Below are 27,517 nucleotides of genomic sequence, written 5' to 3'. Positions count from 1 at the left end.
GACATGTGGTCAGAAATTCAAAATTGTAGACAATTAGTTGAACATAAGATTAAGCAAATGCAACAAATAGTTAGAAATCCTTTCCCCACATTCATTGATTTACTCATTATTCAAATGCACCAGAACATAATTGGAAAAGGATGTCTATCTAAAATATATAAGGTACTTAAGAAATCAACAGTATGTAACAGAGAAAGTTAATGGGATTATTTTAGACTTGTTAATAAAATATACTTCCCAAAGTGAACCAATTTTGAAAACAAACTACTTCATCACTAAGGTAGAGGATATTTTTGTAAGTTCTTACATAGATAGACCCTTTATCACACCACATAAAGTTGAACTGATATATAATACAGAGAGAGGATGCTGGAGATATAAACTGAATGTTAATGCTGGGTGGCAACATACATCTTATGACTGTACACATTGTAAAACATAATGGGATAATGGATCTACTTCACATGACTGAAAACTCAAAATACTGTATTTTATTAACTGAAATAATGATACCTAATTTTCAAAATACCTAATTTTCAAAATACTGAAAACTCCTTTGATGGAGTCTCATTATACTGAAAACTTACAATGCTGAATTTCAAAATACTGAATTTTAAGCCATAGATATGCACACTTACAATGACTAAATCTTTCCACAACGTAAAAACTACTTATTACCTTCTTTACAGAAATTGGATAATATAAAAACAAACTAGGTAGAAAGCTACACTCCCTACACCCCCCAATGTGAGGGGCTGCACCCCCACCCTCACAACTATATATACTAACAACAGGATAGCACTATGGTGGGGAAAAGGGCTTAGGTACCTTTTACTTACCTTACAGTACTGTACACACTGTCACTATTGCCAGGAATAAATTGAACATTTGCCTTATTACTTTAGATACTTCCACTAAAAATGTGAAAAGCCATACCCATCTTCAGAAACACTACAACATTATTTTCTACACTGTTACCAGTATTCTCACAGTCAGCACTTTAAGTTACAGTAATTTTTTTTTATTACAAGGAAGTCACAGGTGAAGGGAAACATACATCATGCCTATGGCTTAAAAATTCAGTATTTTAAAATTCAGCGTAGTAAACTTAAAGTATAATGAGACTCAATCAAATGCGTTTTAGGTATTTTGAAAAGTAGGCATTGTGGTCTTAGTCAAATGAAATTCAGTATTTTGAGTTTTCAGTCATGTGAAGTAGATCCTGAGATAATATGAATCATCTCTTACAGTCTGTTGTTAATGATAAATTTATGCTGACCAAATCTCTTATTTTATTTAATACACCTATTCCCACTTGCATCACAAAAATAAAATGCCCTCTTTTATGGAGTATTTTCACATTAGCAAGAAAAGTCATTCCCAAGAACTGGAAGAATCAGACTCCTCCTACTATGAAGGAATTTGTACACTTGACAAATGAGGTTTGTCATCTTGAACTTATCATGATTAAGACAAGAACATCTAGAATCCCCTCTTCATATAATATATGGCTGAAATTCAAAGAACTGTTGAGTAAACAGACTTTAATAATTAACTAACAACTACTCATCACATTTATTTTTCTGTTTAAAATCTTTGTTTTAGAGTAGACATCATTGTAAATAGTTATTTTCTTTGTTTATTATTGTTGTTTCAGACATGTATATTTCTTTTATAATATTTCTATTACCATATATTCATTTTTTGTTAAAATTTTTAATAAAATCAATTGAGGAAAAAAGCACACAAATTAAATGAATCCAAGTCATCTGATGCTGTACATTTGAAGAAGGAAGGGAGTATAAATACCCATGTATTTTAACTTTTCTTACCTTTTCCTTTATTCATTTTTTGAAATACAGGGTCTTTTGGCCTGTCAGAAAATGTAGCTGCATGCTTCACCAAAGCATCTTTCACAGTCTGAAACCCATTCAACACTACAATTAATTTATTTCCCAGAAATATACTGTAGACATTTCCATATTTTCTTGCCAACTGAAAGCAAAAATAAAAACTTTGTTAAGACTCTTTAGAGTTCTTCATACCTATTCAGCTTTTATTAAATGTAATAATTTTCAAAAAATCACAGCCCTAGAAAACATGTTGTTTAAAATCTTAGCTCAAAGCAATGATATTATTAACAATTTTCAAATATTAGAATATTTTGTAGTTAATTTAGTGACAATAGTTAATCACTGTCTGTCTCTGTACTGAAATGCTGCAGCTATACAGATAAAATACAGAATGCAAAAGTAGACCGCATTCCTGTCCAATATCTATGCTCATATTACATTTACATGAATGGCTTATTTTAAGTAAACTAAAAACAGAGACCCTTTTTCTTCCCAAAAGGGTAAACCTGTTAGGGGCATCAGTGTCTCTTTGGAGAAACAATCATGAAGTAATGTTTGGTTAATTCACTTTCTCTGAGCCACACAGTAAGTAAATTGAGATTAAGGAATAATAAGACAATCTACAAAATTATTATTAACTTGAAACCTTGATCCCATATTATAAACTACCAGATGTTTTCATATTGGCAGAGTGCTATAGGTAATACTTCACTATATACAGAGTAGTGTTATGTCCTGCTTCTGATATCATGAAATGGGAAAAATTGTTGATCATTAGGAGCACTGCAGAACATTTTTTCAAAGGCATTCTGAATTAAATTGGCTTCTACCATACTCATGAAATGCAGTTCCGACTTTTGCTATTTTCAGACCTGAATGTTAAATACAGCTTAAGTGATCTATCCAGTGGCGGCTGGTGACTTCAAATCAAAGGGGGGCTGCAGGGGACAGCTGAATGGGTGGGGTCAATGGGAATGGGTGTGGCTGACTAGAAAGGGGAGGAGCTATGCTCAAAACCACAAAATCTAACTAAATACACTGCCCTGGGTGCCAAACCGTCATTATGAGAGTCCAATCAAGACAAAATGAAGTGCAAAAGAATAAAAATATTTCAATGCATTGGCTGCATGACAGCTTACTTAACATCTAGATGGAAACAAAAAGGTTGTGAGGCATGAAAAAATAAATTACTTTTTAAATACATTAATGAAATGCCAGTCAAAATCAAGTATAAGAAAAACAAGCAGCACTCAACTCAAACCACTTCTTGCACTGCAGTTCTAATTATAATTTATATTCAGCTTTATTAAAGTACCAAGTAACATGCTGAAAGTAGAAATCTCTGATGCCCCCACTTGTAAAAATGTTTCTTATCCAAAAAAAGACCTGCTGCCTGACAACTATCTACTTGTTTCATGGGGAAAACATGATCAAAGTAAAAAATGAAGAGCAAAGAAGAAATAGGCTCAAGATACATTGCTTAAAAGGATTATGGACCACACGACTGGCATTCTGTTTAGTTTACGGGTAAAGCCTACAGAGATGACTGGAAGTCTCCAAGTATAATGAGCTTCTTAAAATAATGTAATCCTGTCCTTTATTACAAATACTATCATATGCATTTCAATACCCGAGACCTATACATTATCTAGTTAAGTATTCTCTACATGGCAACAGCAGAAAGGATTTCAATGTTGGCAATTCTTTAACAGTATGCTTATTAAAGCTTACTTGCATCTTACGATCTCAGGCAAGCTTACCTGATGATGGTCATTAAAGTATTCCTATTAAACACAGAGTAACAGGCACTTTGAGTAATAAGCATAAATCAACAGTACAAAAAATATGACAGAAACCAGACCACTCTGCAAAAATCAAGGACAGATGAAAAGCCACTCTAGTACTTGTGTCTACCTTGGATGGGGGGGGGGTACTCTGCACATTTACACTGCATAACTACTCCTTGCCTTGCTTTGACGCATCCAGAGTCACTACATGGGGGAGTGGGGTGCAACAAGTATGTCACAATTTGAAATGTCTCTGGCTGACTGTGATGGCCCTGACATATTTGTCATAACTCTCAACCTCAAAGCAAGAAATCTGGACAAAGCCATATAAAGAAGTGAGACAAAGGCCCAAAAATAAGGACAATTTTTTTTAAAATATTGCTCTTATAAACTTAGAAATATAATAGAATAGGTCTTGCATTAGTATGAATTTTCTGAATGGTATGAAATCTGAAACTCAAATGTCTGTCATTATTTTCTAACTTCAGTCTTTAATGATTTGTCACTAATTTGCCAAAAAAAAACACAATTTTATGAAAAATGAACCAAAAATGTGATGTAAAAATATAAAATAGCCACACAATACAGCTGGGAACCTGTCAAAGAAGGGACACTTTAATATTAGTACTGTTAACTTGAGTAGCTGACAAAATAAAAGAATTTACATGCATTTCTGAAATAAAAGTAATCTATGACTCTGATTTTTACAGTTATTTCTTAATTGTAAACCCTCCATGTATTCTTCCAAAATTGCTATTTTGCAGAGGGATTATTAAGGGAAGAGCAACATTTTGAGCCAAAATCAGGGACAGTTGAGAGGTTTGGCTATGCCTAATTCTATAAAGCAATTTATTTGCATGTACCTCTCAACCTGTTAATGCAATAAATCTGGACAAGGCCAATTATATTGAGGGAACATATAAACAGTACTAAAAATTGCTCTTGTATAAACTGAGACAGTTGATAGAACAACAGGTCTTACTTTAGCATGCATTTTTATGAAGTCTGAAACTCAGTGTGTCATTATTTAGTGACTTAATTCCTAAATGATTTTGCCAGAAAACCACAAATTTTATGAAGAACAAACCAAAAATAAGAAGCATAAATCTATTCATTCTTTGAAAATCCGGACAGTTGGGAGGTATAGTTCAGCTGGGGCTGTCTTTATGTTTGCCGCCCTTCCCCCTCACAAAATCATGGAGCCTCCCCCTGCAGCCATTCCAATGATACATTAATCTATTTCATTCTGTTTCACTCCATTTACCATAAACACTAATGTGCATACTGATTTACTTCTATGATGATTTGGACTTCATTTGAAAGTTTTATTTTGCATTTTACAGCACAAACACTAAGCCATCTGCTAAACAACCTTAGCATTAAAACTTCTCTGCCCTTGAAACTCACATTCATTGAAACAGCATTGAAACCCACATTCAAAGAAAATAGATTTTACCAGTGGCAGATAACGATTAATTCTGGGCTGTTTTCAAATCATAGGCCCCTTGCATATGAAACATAAATGTGCTCGTTGATACACCTTCCTATTGTTTTGAACATTTTTCCAGTAAACAATGAAACAAAATGCATGCACCAATAATGGCAAAACTTCCCAGTTCAGAACATTTCCATCATAAGTCTACTCAAACTTCTACAGTCCACCATTATCAGTAAATATGCACAATTCTACAGTCCACCATTATCAGTAAATATGCACAATTCTACAGTCCACCATTATCAGTAAATATGCACAATCTCTGAAGTAAAAAAGTAATCTAAATAATTCCACATTAAATAAATCTGTAACTAATGAAGAGGTTGCTGCTAGCAAACACCTTTACATTTCATGGTTTCATCGAAAAATAAAGCGTCTGATGCCCCTGAGGAATAAATTGCCTATATTACATTAAAAATGATAAGCTAGTAATATTGCAATAGGAAATGGACGGCAAACTGATAACAGGCTCAGAGTTAGTATCTTAACTTTTTCAGTACGGCAGCATTCACCCCTTGTGGGGGTAGAACCAACAACCTTCTGCATCAAAAGCAAGTACACAACCTGTTGTGCTGCTAACAATGCAAGCTGCCTTAGCATAAGCAGCACTAAACTTCTCTTCCCCTGCAGCTCTCAGCTCCTTGTAAAATCTACTCAATACTCAACTGCATCTCAACTTCGCAGCACAAGAAATCTGGAAAAAGCCACATTTATTGGGGGGGGTGTCAAAAGGCCAAAAACTAGGGACACATTAAACATTGCTTGTATAATCTTGGAAAGTTGCTAGAATAAAATACTGTGTTACCACCATACATTTTACTGCCAAGATCCCTGTGCAAAAGAGTCAGAACAACATACCACTATGCCAAATCAGCTGCTTTGTGAAAGAAAAATGCTGTGTTACCAGCATACATTTTACTACCAATATCCCTGTGCAAAACAGTCAGAGCAACATACCACTATGTCAAATCACCTGCTCTGTGAAAGAAAAATGCTACGTTACCACCATACATTTTACTGCCAAGGTCCCTGTGCAAAACAGTCAGAGTAACATACCACTACGCCAAATCGGCTGCTTTGTGAAAGAGAGGAAGACTGAAACTTAAATGGCTATCATTTAATGAATTCAGTTCTCACCATAGCAGTCAACCTCTTAGCACAACACACCTGGACAAACCCAGTAATGAGGGAATACAGCCCTCAAACATATTCAGTGAATTCAGTTCTTGCCATAGCTGTCAACCTTAGCACAAAAAAACTGGACAAAGCCAATAATGGGGTAATACAGTCCCAAAAATAAGGACAAATTTCAAATATTCATCTTAGAAAATTGCTAAAATAAAGGGTTGTGTAAAAGGTTGTGTTACTATGCATTTTCTGAAGAATATGAAGTCTGAAATTCAATGTCAATTTTACTTCTGATGGAACAAAAACAATTTTCAGCAGAGGCCCAGGGAGAAATACTGCAGACACATGTCTTTGTAAAATGGCAGGACACCAGAGCAAATCCACACAAACACTATGATGAGATGCAGACTCCACACAGAAGGAACCCCAGCCAAGAATCAAACCAGAAAACCTATAGCTGCGAGGCAACAATGCTACCGCATTCCTTGCATCAAATATGCAAGGAGTTAAACATTCAGAAACCTGAAGTCTGAAATTCAAATGCCTGTCAATTTTATTTAACATTTGTTAATCAGGACAATCTGACTTGGAACAAAAAAACAATTTTCAGCAAAGGCCCAGGAAGAAATAATGCAGACATTTCTTTGTAACATGGGAGGACACAAAAGCAAACCCACACAAACACAGGGAGAAGATGCAGACCCCACACAGAAGGCACCCCAGCCAAGAATCAAACCTGAGAACCTGCAGCTGTGAGGCAACAATGCTACCAATGCACCATCAAATATCAAGCATTGCAGTATTTAGAAACCACAGATATTATGAGGAACAGATCAGATCACATATGAGGCAAAAATCTGCAATTTTTTTTTTACAAATGGTGGTGGGTAGGGAATTCAGGTCCTTAACACCTGCATACAAGGTACAGGGTTCAAGCCTGAGTATCTCTACCCACCACCATTTGCTCTTTCTAGCCACCAGTATATAGTAACTGGGGCATTTTACACACACACACACCTAGCCCAGCGACCAACACTCAGCCCTTGACCGACCAAACAGCAAGCCACAGACTGACTGATCCAAGTAAGCCCAGCGACCGGACTGATCCGTGAGACCAAGCCCAGCCATCACCCGAACAACAAGCAAGCCACAGACTGATCCAAGTGACTGAACAAACAGACCGATCCACGAAGCCTTTGATCCAGCAACTGAACAGCAAGCAAGCCCACAATCCAAACACCTACCCGAAGCCCGCGCACTGAAAATGTCCTGTGAGAGCAGATCAGTAGTCCTCATTGGTCATAACTGCGGCTGAAGCAGTCCAGAGCTCCTCTGTTCTGTGCGGTCATCACCGCACAGATTCCTGGTACCTCACAGCAATGATTGTTGGGTACCTTTGTTATCTCTGTGTCCATATCAGGACTGCTGGTAAAGGCAGTCTTTGTTTTTATGTTTTACAGATTTTTTTTTTTTTTATTATTTTCTAGGTGGGAGGGCTGCAGTCCGGCAGTCCGATAGGACGAGCCACCCCTGGATCTATCACACTATGAAGCATTCCCATACTCTCTCATGAGTGATTGAATCCATCCTCAGTTCTTGGTGAGTAAATGGCCCTGCACGTATTTAGAAGACAACTGAATTTCAATGCTATATAATATAGAATATATATGCTGACCATTTTAAATGTACTCACTGTGATCTGATAGACATTGTTTCCAAACTTGAAACTTAGAAATAAAGAGATCGCTTAATTTTAACTATGTAATTTACTAGCACAATAGTGTTTGAAATAACCATATCATATGAGAAAGCTGATGAAAAAATCAGACTTTAGCCATATAGGAATGACAAAAAAGAAGTCAAATATAGGAACCAAACCAAATGGAGAAAATCTTTATAACTAAAGGGATATGCATCCTTCAACTAAAAATATCCGTCAGACTACATGGGGTCTCAAGTCAGTAAAATGAATAAACTAGGAGTGTATACTTTGAGAGCATTTTGGGCTTCCATGTTTTACTTTTGTTTTTCCCCCTGGGCACCAACTTTCAAGGGTACAGAGTGACAGACTGGTGGAGCATTGTTAGCTAAAATACTTGGTTTTCCAGTTGAGGTCCAGCCTAGAATCTCCTGTACATGACTTCAATGTATCATCATGGAGTGTGTGTGTGTGTGTGTGTGTGTGTGTGTGTGTGTGTGTGTGTGTGTGTGTGTGTGTGTGTGTGTGTGTGTGTGTGTGTGTGTGTGTGTGTGTGTGTGTGTGTGTGTGTGTGTGTGTGTGTGTGTGTGTGTGTGTGTGTGTGTGTGTGTGTGTATCCCCTGCAATGTACACTGTACTATTCATTATTGGTTCTTTACTTTATGCCTGCTGCTTTCCAGGACTGGTAAAGCTTTTCCACAATCCTGAGTAGGACTGAGCTTTCATTATAGAATTAATGCGTGAATATTTGAAAGGTTTAACTAAATATGGATAAAGTACAGTTCATCTGTGATGTACAAAACTGCATGGCTAACACATATAGTTCGATTAGCAAGCTGCTGACCTAATACCATATATGTTCTGTTGACAAGTACTGCAGCCATTTAATGACCTACCTTTATTTCATATTTGTTTTCTCTTACTGCTAGTCAAGAAAACTCATCCAAAACTGATTCCCTAAATTAAATTTAAAATATGTGCACCCTACAGAAATATAAGTATTGCGTCTTGATAGACAGATGATTACAGTTATTTTAATGAATCTCACTTCACTGAATAACAAATCACTAACACTAATTTACTGAAAACTAATTTCATGGAATCACATTTCACAGAAAAACTTCATTGGAGAAAATGTACCTTAAAAAGTAATTTTTTTGCCTGGGGGCTTGCCCCCTGTATCACCACATCCGTACCACTTTACTTAAACATAGTAACCAAGCCGTTGCACAACCAGTGAGAAAAGAGAAAAAAATGCACACAAAATGAATCACTGCCACTCAAACTGCATGCACAGAGATTGTCTGTAGACTTAGACAGTTATTCTTTGAGTTGTGATTCACTGAAATGTGATTTCAGTAATGATGAAATTTCAGGAATTTTTGTGAGTGATTTGTAATTCAGTGACATGACATGAGATTCAATGATATGCATTACACCACATATAAATCTATCTAAATATATTTATATTATATATATATATATATATATATATATATATATATATATATATATATACACACACGCACACGCACACACGCACACACATATACACACACATACTATATGCATATATAGCTAGATATGCATGTGTGAGTGTGCATTACTGTTAAGGTTTTGAAAATATCAGACTTCACACAACAATTCAGCATAGAATTATAATTAATTTTTTTAATAACACACATATAGGGAGACTAGGCAATCACTAACTCCACTCCCCAGTTAAGGGTGGTGCAGCGGTTAGTGTTGTAGCCTTACAGCAAAAGGTTCTCTAGTTCAATTCTCAGCTCATGCTCCTTCTGTGCAGAGTCTGCATGTCCTCCCTGTGTTCACATGGGTTTCCTCCTGGTGTCCTGGTTTCCTCCCACATTTTAGAGACATGTGTCTGGAGCATTTCTCCCTGGGGCTCCACTGAAAATGGACTCTCTCCCAGTCAGACTTTCCCAGTAAACAAAAGTTAAATAAATTAATCATTTTACAGACTTTTTATGCATTCAGAATAATCAGTATCAAAATATACAATAGATCATACAGAAGTTATACAAGGGGGTCCAAATGGAGAGATGATAAGTAAGCAAGAAAAGGAGAGGAGTAGTATTGCTGGAACTGAATTAGTCCTCAAGTCTTGGTAAGTACTTTCAAAAGATCACTAAGATGACACTGACATATAGACTGTATGTTATATAGCATATATAATGGACAGACATAGGTTAACAAATAAAAAAGATAGCTGCATGCACAAGACCCGAGATAAAAAGTGCCACTCCTAGTAGGCACACTGGTACCAGGACTGGAAATAAATGACAGTGTAGAATCCACTAGAAGCATTCCTACAATGGGGCTATACCAGGCCCAGGGAGAGGATGCCCCCCCCCCCCATTGTCGAAGGAAGTAGCAGCCCACAAAAATCGCAACAATGAGAAAGAAAGAGAGAGGTCTGATATGGTGCAATATTTATGCAAAGGAGAAAGCCAGATTAATCACCACAAAAAAGGCAGCACCAAAGATATTAAAAGAGCAATACAGGCAAAGGCATCCAGGCATGGAAAATTTCACAATAAAAAAAAAAATCACAAAGAAGGAATGTAGAACAGAAGATTAGTAAATCAGAAGTTAAAAAATGCAAGTTGACATTATGGAATACTTATGAAATGAAGGATTTAGTGTAGAAAGTCTAACAGGTTACAAAACAGCATGACGGAATGAGTCTCTATAGTAAGGAGAAACAGGAGGATCAGGAGACATCTGAAGAAGAAATATGGGCATGGGAAAGAAAAAGATATCTAATATGGTATAATATTTATGCAACTGAAAAAACAAAACTAATCAAAACAAAAAGAGCAGGACCATTGAAGAGACATACAGGCAAAGGTATCCAAGACATGGAAATGTTTACAATATAAAAATAAGAAAAGAATGAGGAAAAGTAGAAAAAGAAGATTACTAATGGAGAAGTTAAAGAAGTAGAAAATGAGGTTATGGATTACCTATGAAGTGAAGGGTTTAGTATAGAAAATTTAACTCAGATAACATCACAGCAGGCCAGAGCAATGGATCCCCAAATTAAGGAGAAACCAGTGGAGTGGAAAACATCTGATCATTTGCCTTAAGAAGATACTTTAGATTCTTCCACAGGAAACCAGTACAAATGTTCAGTTGGAGTTGCACAGCAAGGGAAGGAACAGTAAACTGGGGCCACTCTGATGCAGTCAATTTTGTGGAGTGATAGGCCGGTGAGTTCCCATATGAAAGTGCAAAGGATTACACAGGATGAAACAGATGAGCATGTGGCACAGGAAAATATTCTGGAACTTTCTATAGAATGCACTTAGGAAATGAAGAACAAAGAATGTGCCCTCAGTTTAGAAGAAAATGATCTATGAAAAGAGTTGCCTGGTTTAATAGAAATTGACAGACATTAAGATCAATGAAAGAAATGGACTACAGAAAGTGAGCAAAACCCAAAAAGTTAGAAGTTTGATAAAACAAATGAACATAGTAATTAGAATTATCCATATGCGATATAACAGAAGTAAATAGGCTATATTACTGTGCAACTAAATTAATAACAGATCAAGTCTTGCCACAGAAACACAGGGTAGTAATGGAAATGAAGGGGAGAAATTGAATGCCATCATGCAAGTATCAAATAGAGAAAACTATAAAGCAATTAAGGCAAGAAATATCACTGTTAGAAGAGTATAGAAGAGGGAACACATTCACAAAAATATGCAGCAAGATAGATGGGACAAAAGGAATGTGCAGTATCAGAATAGATCAGGATCTACTGTGCACTATTGCAAACAATAAACCAAAATATCAGCACAGACAGAAAAAAACTCAGGAGATATGCAGATAAATATAAAGACATTTACAAAACAAGAAATTTATTGATGAGCCAAGAAGTTTTATAGAGAATTGGGAAACAAGGTAAAATAACTGAAACACCACCAAAAAAGAAGAAATAGATACATTTTGGAGAAATATCTGTGAATAGCCTGTGGAACATAACAAAGATGCTAAATGAATAGAAGAAGTAAAAGAAAAAAAGTTCAAATATACATGATATGGAATGGGAAGAAGTAAAAGCCAGAGAGACTGAAACAAAGTTAACAAAAGCTCCTAAATGGAAAGCCCCAGGCCCAGATGCAGTACCTAGTTTCTGGCTTAAAGTATTAATATCTTTACATGAAGATTTAGCCATGATTAAGTACTGTTTATATGCACACCCAAACAGAAACCAGCCTGGTTAATAACAAGAAAAAGAATACAACTACTTAAGAGCGAACCGTAAAGCTATCCTAAAAACTATATGCCAATAACTTGCCTTCTGATGATGTATAAACTATACACTGGAATTGATGCCAACATAGTTTATAGTCATTTAGAAGAAAACTCAATCATAGCAATAGAACAAAATGGTAATAAAAGAAAGTCATATGGAACAAAGGATCATTTGTTGTTAAATAAAGTCATAATGGAGAACTGTAAAAAGGGGAAGAATTTAAGTACGGCATGGATAGACTACAGAAACAATGTTAGGGCTGCTGTTGCTCTTATTCAAGTGTATATACAACAGGCCCAAGTCTATGCTGCTGCTGCTGCTAATAGACATTGAACAAGAAAGAGAAGGGTATTTAGACCCCATTTAACATTTCATTGTTTGCATGAGGTGGAAATTGTAGAGAGCTACAGGGTGGATAGAGACACACTGCAGGAACTCTTCAACCTTTGTCATCCTCAACTGAGAGCAAGGGTAAACCAAGGGGAACCAATACCAGTGGAGACTAAGGTATGTGTATCACTTAGAATGTTAGCTACAGGAACTTCCCAGAGACCAACAGAGGACAGGCTTGGGTGTCACAGGCATCCAGCATCCAGTATCTTACATCACTTCCTGAATGCTATGCTATAACATGCCAGTGACTACATACATTTTCCCTGTACACCTGAAGACAGAGCCACAACTATGCAGGAGTTCTACCCTGCAGCACACTACTCTAAAGTATTGGGTGACATAGAATGTACACACATTGAAATCAAATCATCACCAAGGGAACAGGGAAGGGTGTATATAAACAGAAAGGGCTGCCATGCCATTAACTGCTAGGTCATGTGTAATGCTAAGGGAATCATCCTGAATGTGTGTGCTGGCAACACAAGTAGTTACCACGATACCACGACTCACATATCTGGCACAACTCTCAACTCTATCAGATGTTTTCTATGAGAGATATCCCACAGAGTCACTTACTGGGTGATGCAGGTTATGCACTTGAACTGTGGCTGATGATGCCCATCAGAAATGCACACACAGCAACTGAAGAACACTATAATGAGGCAAACAAGAAATATCATAGAGCATGTTTGGGCTGCTTAAGTCATGGTAACAGTGCCTAGGTACATCTCGGGGAACCCTGCGGTATAATTGCCATACATGTGCTGAAAATTTTACTGTCTATGCCATCCTTCACAATATTCTGAGAAAACAACTTCAGCAGGAAAACCAAGGAGAAGGTGCACACATCCCACCACCACTGTCAAGGCCACCATGGCCACATGCAAGTGAGAAGTCAGAGGGGGAACCACCAGTCGCTGTGGGTGTAAGAAGATGAAGGCATGCACAATATGCCCTTGCCCTGGCCAAGTGACAATGGATTGCCCACATGCTCACCAGCTAAGGAGGTAAAACCTTCATCCTATGCACATACATACAGTAGCATTGATGCCAGACAGTGCTCACAGCCTTTACTTACCCATGTAATGGCTGTGTACTGCTAGCATCAGACAGAGTTAGCTCTGAATTAAAACACTTGTAACTGCTGGACTATCAGGGTAAGTGTTGAACCTGGAATAGGAAAATAAATGGCTAAGAACACAAACTAATGCCATATCCTTGAATACTGTTACTTGCAAATGTACCTAAGTAGAAGGTGTGTGAACTACAGCAATGAGATCAATATGTGACAGCACTGAATTATGTCAACACATTTGTTCTCTATCAATTAATATGCCTCATAAAACAAAGATTCACACATTACAAAAGCCTGTAAGAAAGTAGTATGATTTTTAAAACAGCATCGCAAACACATATATACTAAGCACTCAGTTAGCTTCGCACCCTGATTATCTGACAAAAGACATATGTATCCCTGAATCCAAAAGATAGAAAATCAAGGATATGGCATAGCTATCATTTGCACAGGGTTTTGTTTGGGTGGGCAGGAGGCCAAGGCTGACACAAAAGGTAGCAGTGCATCTGAGTAAGAAAGACAGACTGAAATCTGGTAGTATCAAATGCCCACTGAGATGGAATGAGCTTTAAGCTTGTCATCTGACCAGTGTAACTGTTACGTGTTTCTGTCTGTATGGGCACTCAAGGTGAAATGTGTGTGTGAGTGTCTGCAAGAACACAGCCAAGCTCTGTGCTAGCTCTACATCCTGGTATATGGGACAGGTGTGAGTCATGTATGTTGCAGATAACAGTTCATCATCGCCTCTGACCCAATAACTGGCTCTGCCAGGAATTGCACTGGCACATCCATGCCCCTGGTAACATGTACTGCTGCTACCTGAATGTAACTGATGTCTGCTGCAGGACAAGCTCTCCTTATGAGTACACCAAGGACCACAAAGCTATGGCCTACCATGTCTAGGTATTTGCACCTCAATCACTGATGGAACAGTGGAAGCAGTGTCACTAAGGGAGTATAATCAGGCACAGCCACATTGGTTAACATTAGATGGTGTGCCTGACCTATGTCCACAAGGACGCTGTCGCCCTCCCAGCAGATGTTCAGTCACAGGCACTGCCCATTCCATCATGTCATTCTTCTGATCCATTGAATCGGCAGCATGGCAGAGGCAGTCATGCATGTCAGCCCATGCCACATCTACAACCCTAAGCATGTCGTCTGAGGCCATATTGGAATGTGCCTCCACCTCCATGATGGCCCTAAACATATGTTGAATGGCATGTAAAGACACACCAGGATCAGTGATCAAATGTGTCTCCCTCCACCTGTCTAATATCTGAGGGCTCACTGGAATAGGTATGCATAGGCCTACTGGCTGTATCTGATGGAAATACAGGGGATGGCTGAGTGTCAGCTTCAGTGTCAGATTTAACCTCTGCACCCCCCAACTGTGCCATCTTCATCAACAGTCTGCTGATACTCTGACATCAGGTGGTAAGAGTACTATACTTCCACTGTCAGGATCACCTGTGATAATAAGCAACAAACTCAGGAAAGAAATTAATACCTACACTACAACTTAATATATGATAACAGAATAACACTGGTGCCACAATCACAAATGGTACAGCAATATATATATATATATATATATATATATATATATATATATATATATATATGCACACACACACACACACACACACACACACACACACACACACACACACACACACACACACACACACACACACACACACACACACACACACACACGCATGACGCCCACCTCACACATATGAGTAAATGTATACTTCTAACAAATGGTCATCAATAATCAAACAAAAACGTTTGCCTTACCATGTGCAGATGACTCTATACCTGCTATGGAGGATAGTCCTGGAAGAAGTTAAGCAAAAGGTAAGGATACAATCATCACAATTCCAATAACACAGGAAGGACACAATCAACACAATTCCAATAATACATGGAGACAGAATTTTTGTCTTTATATGTCCATTAACAATACTTTTAGCTGAAACTTGGCTAACAAGTCAACCCAAAGCCCATGTGTAATGAATAAAAAATGTGTTGTTGACTATATCAATTTATCAATAGGTTCAACCACCAAAATAAATAAATGAATAATAAATAAATGAATAAATAAATAAATAAATAAAACTTGAAGTATCTCTTACAATATTTTACTATACAATAAAATGTTATAAATTGGCATGTGGATCTTACCTGGAAGCTCATTCTGGCACATACTTGTCCTCCCAGAAAAATCAGCGCCAAGAGCAATAATGTTGTGTACTTTCCACTGAGCTTTCTGGATCTCTGATAGCGGACAGAAACTCTTCATTTGGTGTTAGCGGTGGCTCTGCAGCAGGCCCCCATGCCTGTAGCTTGCTGTTCTTGGGCCACTGTATCTAGCTGCTGTCCTCCAGGCTGATGAAATCATATCAGTTTCCTTATGGCACACCTGATCTATAGTTCTGCTGCACCCCCATGACATAGACATCATTGACTATCTGGTTCCAAATGTGCATTTTGTCAGACATATACTCACGTCCTTTCTCAAGCCAAAAAGCACTGTGACATCTTAAGGCTTGCACAATGACATCATTTTCTAAGTCACTGAAAGGGGGTTTACAAGGATTGTAATGCTTAGGTGACATACACCTAGCAGACATAAAGCAGAGAAGGACATACATAAATATTCCTTAATTAAATTATTGCTTATATACACTTATATATTTTTAATATTAACCACTGAAGAAATACAGTTCAGGTTTTAAAATTTAATGTTATGTGGTTGTATGATATCATACTCACACACAAACCAAGGTTAGATCCAAAACAATAAAAAACAGTGGAGGAATGGATTGTTTACCATAGAAAGAAATGGATGACTGCACTATTTCAAGAGCAAACCCCTTAAAAAAAAACTTTTGCTTTGGCAACACATAAATGATACTTGGCTACCCCACCCCAAAACAACAGTCAAATGACACTTTGTACCAACCATTGAATAGCACATTAGACAATTGTTATAAATGCTTTCCAAAAAATTCTCACAAAATGTGTGTACATTTATAACAGAAAAAGTCATTTTTATACAATTGTAAAGAAAAGTATTTTCCAGGCAGACACGGCAGAACTAGGGTTGCCACCTTTTCAAATGCCCAAAGTGGGACATTTTTGGTACAAACGTCAGATTTTGCAAGCTGAAACATACTTGTGGTCAGTACAAAGGACAGATCTTCACTTTTTTACCTAAATAAAAGCTTATTCTTGTAGCATTTTAGTTGTTTATTCTGTTTCTTATAACATTGTGTTTCAGATGCAGAATAACTGTTTTATGCAACAATTACATAAAATATAGGAAATAAGTTTGTCCTAAAATCTCAGGACATTTGCCATTTTTACAATGTTTTTTTCAGGACACAACTGCCCAAAGAGGGCCTTTCCCATGCAAAGTGGGACAGGTGGTAAGCCTAAGCAGTACACACTATTATATCATCAACATTGGTCTGATGAAGCAATTTTGTGAAAGCGCTTACCATTTTATTAAATATCATTGAACCAAACACCTACAGTATTTGTGTCATAATAACCAAAGTGTTTGCACTTTGACTCTAGTATCACTCTTTTCTTGACTGGATCATGCTTTGGTCATACCCTATTTTGGATTGTATTTTATTACACTATTATATTAAAAACTTAGTGAAACTTAACAACCAGTAAAAAGATAAGCACTTTCATGCCTATCACAGGTGCTTCTTCAGATCTAAAAGACAAAAACACAATTGCATTTCATATAATCAGTTTAAATTAAAGATGACTTTCTGTTGAGAAGTTATTCTGAAGAAGAGGTTGATATACCTTAAAATGAAGTGTTGAGTCATAGGATGTCAAGCCTTACTTTTCTGCTAAGAGTAGAGAGTATGGACAATAAACTTAGACTTTGTTTAACTTATTCCAATGACATTCAGATGGTATCTGATATAGTCAGAAAGAAATGGCACATTCTTACTATTGATAAAAAGATTAGAGGTATTTTAGGTGAAGAACCCAGTTTTAGTTTTAAGAATAATCAATACCTTAAATTGCTACTTTGCTATAAATCTGTTAATAAAAACAGTAGTTTGGTTTTGAATAGACAAGGTACACATCCTTGAAGATCATGCAATATGTGTAATTAGATTGGCAGCAGTAGTAGCTATAAGAATTCTATGACTGTACGTGTTTAGCACTTTAATTTTTAGCAGACTGTAAGAGCCAGAATCTTGTATATCTTGCCACTTGTGATGTCTGTGCTTGTTATTACATTGACTAAACAACTATGGTGTCACTGCTTCATGAATCAATAGCAACACTAATAACACACCAAATATTTTATGATAAAAGGTACTGTGAATTTATCTAATACTTCATTGACTGAAGCGCAGATATTGCTTTTAAGTAAAGGAATGAAGTTCATTCCCTATGCATTGGACAATGTTGTTCAGGCTATTACAGACTTAAAGTTATTTTTACGATAAGTTAGCCTTAAGCTCCTTTTTAGGAATAGTAATATAAATGCACCTGTTTGTAAAAAACTAAGCGTATTTTCACCAGATTTATGTCCTATCTTAATTGCCTTTTCTAACATTGTAGAGCATGAACTACACTTATATTATAGGAAAAATGTGGTTAAGAAAATGTATGATATAACGTATTCTGAATACCAGGCTTTAAAGGACCTACAAGCTTGTGATAAAATAATTATTAAACAAGCAGACAAAGGAGGTGGGGTGGTTGTTATGGAGAAAGATTTCTACTATGTAACTTTTAAACAATTACTTGAAGAAGAGAATGTTTTTAAGAAAATAACATTCGCTGATGTACAAAAGCAAGTGGTAGCAGTAAACATGATTATATATGAATTACAACTTAGTGATGATTTAAATATTGATTTGTTTAATTATTTAACTGTACCATGTCCCAGAATTCCCCAGATTTATGGCATTCCTAAAATACATAAAGATCTTAATAATCCACCACTGAGACCTATAGTATCAGGTGGTGGATGGATTACGGAGCCCATTTTGAAATATTTTCAGAATGTGTTGGGAAAATATATGGAAAAATGCTCTACAGTATTAAAGGATACTAATGACTTTCTAGATAGTTTATATAATTGGTTGCAAACCTTTGACGTTAAAGAATACATTATGGTAACTCTTGATATTACATCACTTTTTACCGTTATACCGAATAACTATGGTGTGGATGCTATACGTGATTTTTTGAATAGTGAAATAAGAATGTGTGGAAGGGACATTGAAAATATTTGTACACTTCTTGAAACAGTATTAACACATAATGTTATTATTTTTGATGGGGAACCATATCTACAACAAACTGGAGTGGCGATGGGTACTCCCGTCGCCAATACTTATGCAAACCTGGTTTTGTATCAATGGGAGAAGAATGTGATATTAAATAAGGAAAACCAGATGAATGAGAAGGTATTTTTCTATAAGTGGTTTGTGGATGATTGTTTTCTGTTGTGGGAGGGCTCCCTATTGGAGCTAGAAGAGTTTTTAACGATACTTGAATGATTCCACGCTTTTCTTAAAATTTAAAATGGAGGCATCAAGTCAGAATATAAATTATTTAGATGTCCACCTGTATAGGGATGGGAGCAGGTTAGAGTCAACGGTACATAGGTAGGAAGTAGATGCTTTGAGATATACAAGTAGAAATAGTATGCATGCCCCTCATACTTTTAAAGGAATAGTGAAAGCACAACTAATAAGAATAAGTAAGTTGAATACAACTGAAAATAATTTTAAACAACAAGCTAGTATTATGCTACAGGAGTCCCAAAATGCTGGTTATTCGAAGCAATTAATAGACAGGATTTATGAGGAAGTATTAAAGGAAAGGAGTGATAAATATAAATCAATTCTAGGTGGGGGTCTTGTTAAGAATAGTAAAGATGTATCTAAGGATGGTAGTATGGTTAGGTATTCTACCATCTACAACTTGAATACAAGTAATGTGTGTAAGATATTAGAGAAAAATTGGCCCATCTTACTAGCGATGCCAGAAATAAGGAACATAGTGGGAGATAGGCCAAGATACGCCTACAGAAACTCAGAAACATTAAAACAATAACTTTGTTATAAAGACTTTAAACCAAAATCTCAGAAATTAGAGAGCACAGCAGGAACGAGAAAATGTTATAATTGCTCATGCTGTAATGATTTATATGAAGGCGTAAATTATTTTAAACACCCCACAACAGAAGAAATATATACTTTAAAAATGTTGACAAGTTGTAATGTAATACAAGTTGTCTATCTGGCAACTTGCACGTTATGTTCATCATTCTATGTAGGCAAAACGACTAGGAAGCTTAAGGAAAGGATTATAGAGCATAAATCAGATATGAGAAGGAAGGTAGTAACAAATGCATTGAGTAAGCATATTTTAGATAAGGGTGAGCAGCATAGTTTTAAGTTTAGGGTTTTAGACATAGTACAAATGGGTTTGAGGAAAGGTGACATGAATAACTTACTGGCGCTTAAAGAATTTGAATGGATCATTAAATTACAGGTAGATCATGCTCCTGGCTGTTATGAATGTATTATTTTAAATATGTTTTTAGTAAGAGTTTATAAATGGATGTTTTATTATGTATTTTAATAGTATATATATATATATATATATATATATATATATATATATATATATATATATATATATATATTAAAAGTTATTTATATGTTTCTTTAAGATTTGATTGCTAAATGTTTGATAGGTTGGCTGAAACATGTGATATACTTTTATCTCCTATTTAAATCTTGAATGTGAGTAGTTGATTTGTACTGATGAAAGGTGTAGACCCCAAAGCTTATAATAAAATATTTGATGTGTTATTAGTGTTGCTTGTTATTACATTGGCAAAACTAATAGAATACATGAACATTACAATGATATTTCAAAAAAGAAACAAGGAATGCACTTATGAAATATGTTTTGTGAAATGATTCTTCTCATAAGTTTAAGTTTCTAGTTTTAGAATTGCTTAAATTTGATATTAGACGTGATGACATTAAAATGGATTTTAAAGAATTGCTAGGACTGCTTAAGTAAAATAAAAAACAACAAATACTGTGATGATTTAATCTTCGCAACCATTGATATAAGAGATTTATTTTCAGCTATTCCACATGATATGGGCATTGAGTGGTTTTATAGCTTCCTGTGTCAACATTCTAATATTAGCCATGGAAGCAGACTCACCATTAGGACTTTGATGGAGTTGGTCTTATACACAAATATTATTATTTTTGAAAGCCAACTTTTTCGATAGTGCAGAGTAGCATGGGGGCAGCGTGTGGCCACATATTTGATAATTTTGTCTTGGCATTTTGGGAGAAGGAAATTGTGTTTAAAAGTGTATTTACTGATTATTGGACGTTTTATGGTCATTTCTTGGACAACATCATTGTTTTCTGGAAAGGAAGTGAGGGGGAATTACATAATTTCCTGGAATTTATAGAGCAGAGCACCAGATATTTGGAATTCATGAGTACTATTACATGGGATACAACCCATTACTTGGACATCACACTACAAAAAAACAGGAATATTAAACAATTTACATACAATATTTTCAGAAAACCCACATATTCCAACATCCTCCTGCACCTCAATAGTTGCCATCCACTGTTAGAGAAAAAATCCCTAGTAAAAGGCAAGGGGTTAGGATAGCAAGAATGGTATCAGAACATGATGAATTTGTACATCAGTTGAATATATTAAAAAACATACTGACAAAGAGAGGATACCAAGAAACATTTGTGGATGGGATATTGAAGGAAGTTTCAACAAAGAGAGAGAATGGACATTTTATTCCACTGTTAGTAAAAGCACAAAGTAGTGAAGAAGCGGTTGTACACACTGAAGGGAAACACCTCAACAAATCAGGTATATTCAGATTTAGCAACCAGTTCTACAATATTAAAAGGATTTTAACACACAATTGGCACATATTCAGTATGAACCCAGAACACCTTGACTTGGTAGGAGCATTTTCTAAAATTGTGTCTAAAAAAGACACCAGCATAAAAAATATGATGGAAACCGATAGAAAGCTGAATGCAAGGACAGAGGGCATGGTAAAATGTGGATTTTGCATGCAATGCAAACAAATCCTGGAAGGCAAGGCAGTATAGATATACCCAGTTATGGTGGATATATAATATGAAACAAGTTCACTTGCAGCAGTGAGGGAGTTATATATCTAGCAAAGTGCTCCCTGTGTCCATGTTTTTACATAGGAAAAACCATCAATGCACTGAGAACTAGAATCTACCAACATTACTATGACATTTGTAGGAATGAAACAAACAATGCCCTAGCTGCACATATTGGCTTGCCTCTAGGACGCAGTTTCAGGATCACTGTCATTGAGCAAGTCACTTTGGGTGAGAGGGTGGGACCCTTAATTGAATATTTAGAACTGAAGGGGCTCAGATGGCAAATGAAAACAAATGTCTCTGAGGCACCAGGACTTAACAGTGCAATTTTTATTAGTTCTATTTTAAAAATTAAAGCAGAATGTTATATGTAAGTAAAGACATCCCTGATCAGTGTCAGTAAGAAACTAACATCCCTTATGAAATCATCCAAGGCTAACTTCGAAAGAAAAATAGGCAAGGATTCAAAAAATAACCACAAAGCCTTCTTTAGCTATGTTAAGAATCTAAGTGGCAACTCATAGATATTCACTGAACTAGTGCAAATTAGCACAAAATATTCTGAACCTACTGATATTGCCAACATCCTGGCAGATTGATTCAGTGCAAACTTCACCCCCCTCTCACCTCCAAAAGGGCCCACGACAATACCGGAAAAGTGTAGTGTCCCAAAAATCCCAGACGCACAGATGAAAACAGCCTTTTCAAAAGCCAAAAGCACAGCGTCAATGGGACCAGATAGTGCCCCAGGCTGCTTCTTGCATGAACTACAGAATGAACTAACCCCCCCACTCTGTTCAACCTCAGCCTCTCCACAGGCTATGTGCCCATAGAATGGCACACAGCAATGGTTATTCCTCTCCACAAAGGAGGGGCCACAACTGACCCTGGTAACTATTGCCCCATAAGCCTGACAAGCCTGGCCTGCAAGGCTAGGAAGTGCATCGTCATGGAACTCATTAACAAAGACAACGGGAACCTCCAAACACTTGACCCAACCCAGTTCGGCTTTGTTAAGGGCAGATCATGCCTACTAAACCTGGTTGAATTCTTCAACACAGTCACCAAGGCCATAAACGAGGGATAGGTGATTCACACAGCCTACCTTGACCTCGCCAAGGCTTTCAACACCATTCCCCACTCGGGTATTACAGAAAACTCACCAGCCTGAACATAAACCCCTACGTCATGAGATGGGTTGCCAAATGGCTTACAGACAGAACTCACACGGTAAGAATAGCAGGCTCCAGGTCCTACTCTAAACCAGTCACAAGTGGTGTCCCACAAGGGTCAGTCCTGGGACCCCTACTGTTTGGCATATACTTCTCAGAAGTGCAGGCAAACACAGGAGGACTATGGCTAACCAAGTTCACCGATGACTGCAAACTGGGAGCCATAATTGTCTATCCAGCTGACACGGACATCCTCCAAAAGGTCCTTACTGAAATGAACACCTGGTGTCAAAGTCACGGCCTCAAGCTAAATGACAAAAAATGCATAGTCATCCCATTTGGGAAAAACAAAACACCCATGAATTACCACATAGGTGGCAACCTCCTTAATAAAGAAGAGGTAATAAGAGATCTGGGGACCCAGGTAGATAGTAATCTCTCCTTTGACAATCATATTGCCAAAGTAGTTAGGAAATCCTTCTATGTAGCCCATCTAATTACTAAAGTGTTCGCATCTAGAAATAAAGAGGTTATAATGCCCCTCTACTCGTCACTCATTAGATCCATCATAGAGTACAATGCCCCATTTGGGATGTACCTCACAAGACACTTCCAACAGCTGGAAAGACCACAAAAGTACTTCACCAAGAGGATTACTGGCCTCAAACATATGTCCTGTGCAGCCTGACTGAAAAACTCCGGCTGTACTCAGTGGCATATCACTTACTCAGAGGTGATCTCTGCCTGACTTACAAAGCCATGTCCAACTCAGAATTGATGGACATGCTCCACCTAAAGAAATCCAAGTCACTGCGAGCCACGCCCTTTAGTGAGCTAAACCTCACCACAACAATAAATAGAACATGCTGGAGGGATAGATTCCTGTCACAGAGACTCCCCATGCTTTGGAACAAAATTCCAAATTACATCAGGCAGAGCCCCTCACTAACATTCTTCAAGAGAAACCTTGACAAGTGGATGGGTAAGAGAAAATACACCCCTGGGATCACTTCATTGGCTCTGCTTTGCTTAACAGAGTATCAGTTAATTAATGAATGGGGAGGTGAAAGACGACACATTCTGGCTAGGCTTATAAATGCCCTTGGGCAGATAGCCTAGTACCTACCTATGAACCTATGAACCTATAAGTGTTTTATACAGGATGATGTCATGTAGTAATTTTAAGTATTTATTTCTATTTATGTATGGATTCACTTTTTGTATATAGGAAAGGATGTAATTTTATGTGATTAAGACAACGTATCAAAGGTGAGGTTTTTGTTACAATGGTATTTTGATAACGTTTCTATTGTGAGACGAATGTGGATCTTGCTGGCTTCTATCTGGCTTTTTATATCAGTTTGTGGTTAGTATGTGCTTTTCATACAGTTTGGTGCAGCGATTCATATGGTGGCTGTGGATCCACCGAGTATGTCAGACTTGACTAAATCTCTTGATGTATTAAACACCACAGTTGCAAACCTCACCAGTATTGTGGAAAAATTACAACAACAGACTAACTCTAGAGCACTGGGTGATCAGGCTTGCTACAATGGAACTGGTATGAGTGTGTTTGATGATAGTAACAGCTTCAGTGAGGTTACTGCAGGTCAGAGAGTACGCCCACCAAACCATGACCAATCGGAAAACACGGATTTCCATAGCACTACATACGTAGGAGCTGAAAGGGGAGACACCTCTTACAATGGCAGGACTTCCATTTTGCAATGGCTGGAAGATGAGAAAAAATGGCGGTTTAGTTTAAACAGCAGTGAACAAGGAAACAGGCACAACAGTGGAACAAGGGCTGAAAAGCTTAATATTTTGGAAGACCTTACTTTAAGGTACCTTAAGTTGCAGGTTGAAAACACATATTTAGGGGACTGTCTTCAGACAGAACGAGTTTCAATGGGGCCCGGGATGTGGAACTTCCCCTCTGGTCTGGTAAGGGATTCTCTCTTACATAAAGAACTTATAGAACTGTTTCACAAATAGGGTTGTGAGCTGCTCAAATGTTTAATCAAGGACAATAACAGAAAAATGGCCTAGTTCGTCAACCAGATAAAAAATTGTTGACAATAACATGCACAAAGACTTATTGTTTGATTAAAATAAAATGGATTATTTTAAAATATTTAACAGGATTGATTGCACTGTGAATGATATTAAAGATCGTAAGAACCGTAAACTGGCAAGGGATGAAAGGGAGTATAGGGAAGAGAAAGCATACTCTTTATCTACTTTAGGACAGATAAGAAATGGGAGATATGTTACAAGTACTAACCAGGAGGCATTTGAACCACAGGAAGTAGAAATACAAGATGGTGCTTATACACCAGACTGTTTAGAATACCCCCCTGAGGAGGTCTGAGTGACTGAGGAACCAGGGGAGGGGGAGTGAGGTATTATCCACACAACCAGAACCAATACAACAACAACAAGAGGGTTGGGGGGGGTTCGAGAAAGAATTACACACAGAACAGCAACAGATAGATGACGTGATATACTATAAGATTATTTGTAACAGAAACTGATATTTTAAAATATATAATTAAAGTAATGTAGATATAAGTGAGAAACTAGCAGATGTGTTTGAAAAAGGCCTGTCCTTTGTGCCTAACAAAAATGCCACTTTAAATGAAGCTCTTATTGATTTAAAGCTTTAAACTAGGAGGCTTAACTTGGATTTGTATTTTAAAGGCACAAAAGTGACAAATGAAGGAAGGAATATATGTAAGAAAACAATTGTATTTAAACCCCCATTACACCCCTCTGTTCTAATATTTGAAAACATGTGTGAGAATGATATTAGGTACATGATGAATGATAACAGAAATGGTAGAGAGGAGAAATATAACATCACAAAGGAAGAAACGGAAATGGAAAAAGACATTTGTGGTAATGCTGACATCAGGGCAATGAAGCTTGATAAGGGAGGGGGCTTAGTCATCATGAACCAAAATAGCTATGTAAATAAGATGCTAACCATACTATATACTGACACCTATGATGAAATAAGTGTTAATGAGAATAACATCTCCTATAGGAAAGTTGACTTGGCTTTGGAAGAGTTAGTATTGAGCCATGAGATTACACCTGAGGAACATTCATATACGGTGGTAAAGCATCCAGAAATACCCACAATTCATGGAGTCACGAAGATCCACAAGGATCTTCCTGACCTCCCCTCTTAGAACTATAGTGGACGCAAGAGCTTCAAAAATATATCCTATAGCTACGTTTACTGATAGTTAACTAAAAAATGTGCCCATGGATATTTAAGGATTCCTGGGACTGCTTAGGTAAAATAACAAACGAGAAATACTGTGATTATTTAATCTGTTACCACTGATATAAGAGATTCATTTTCAGCTATTCCACATGATATGGGCATTGAGTGGTTTTATAGCTTCCTGTGCCAACATTCTAATATTAGCCATGGACGCATTCTTAACATTACTACTTTGAGGGAGTTGATCTTAGATACGAATATTATTATTTTTGAAGGCCAACTTCTTCGACGGTGCAGAGGAGTAGCAATGGGGGCATAGTGTTCCCCCATATTTGTCAATATTGTCTTGGCATTTTGGGAGAAGAAATTGTATTTAAAAGTGTATTTACTGATTATTGGACATTTTATGGTTGTTTCTTTGATGATATCATTGTTTTCTGGAAAGGAAGGGAGGGGGAATTGCATAATTTCCTGGAATTTATAGAGCAGAGCACCAAATTTTTGGAATTCACGAGTACTATTACATGGGAAACCACCCATTACTTGGACATCACACTACAAAAAAATGAGAACATTAAACAATTTACATACAATATTTTCAGAAAACCCACATATTCCAACACCCTCCTGCACCTCGATAGTTGCCATCCACTGTCACAGAAAAAATCCCTAGTAAAAGGCAAGGGGTTAGGATAGCAAGAATGGTATCAGAACATGATGAATTTGTACATCAGTTAAATATATTAAAAAGCATTCTGACAAAGAGAGACTACCAAGAAACATTTGTGGATGGGATATTGAAGGAAGTTTCAACAAAGAGAGAGAATGGACATTTTATTCCACTGTTAGTGAAAGCACAAAGTAGTGAAGAAGTGGTTGTACACACTGAAGGGAAACACTTCAACAAATCAGGTATATTCAGATTTAACAACCAGTTCTACAATATTAAAAGGATTTTAACACACAATTGGCACATATTCAGTGCAAACCCAGAACACCTTGACTTGGTAGGAACATTCCCTAAAATTGTCTCTTAAAAAGACACCTGCATAAAAAAAATGATGGAAACCTATAGAAAGCTGAATGCAAGGATGGGGGGGGGGCAATACAAATATATCTTGGAAGGCAAGGAGGTATATATACCCAATTATGGTGGATATATAATATGAAACAAGTTCACTTGCAGCAGTGAGGGAG

General features: G+C 36.9%; 1 protein-coding gene across 2 annotated transcripts in view; it reads right to left on the bottom strand.

The window, feature by feature from the left end:
* Positions 1–27,517, bottom strand: part of LOC122809624 (cytochrome P450 2J6-like) — a 673,826-nt gene that overhangs the window by 497,136 nt on the left and 149,173 nt on the right. For both annotated transcript variants that reach the window (XM_044081258.1, XM_044081257.1), the window contains exon 2: positions 1,833–1,995. In XM_044081258.1, the coding sequence (XP_043937193.1) occupies positions 1,833–1,995 (163 nt within the window). The remainder of the gene's footprint in view (positions 1–1,832; positions 1,996–27,517) is intronic.

The sequence above is a fragment of the Protopterus annectens genome, chromosome 8.part0 (assembly GCF_019279795.1).
Source record: "Protopterus annectens isolate FY-2018-M chromosome 8.part0, PAN1.0, whole genome shotgun sequence".
NCBI classification, from domain to species: domain Eukaryota; kingdom Metazoa; phylum Chordata; order Ceratodontiformes; family Protopteridae; genus Protopterus; species Protopterus annectens.
This window is presented reverse-complemented; position numbering and strand designations above follow the sequence as displayed.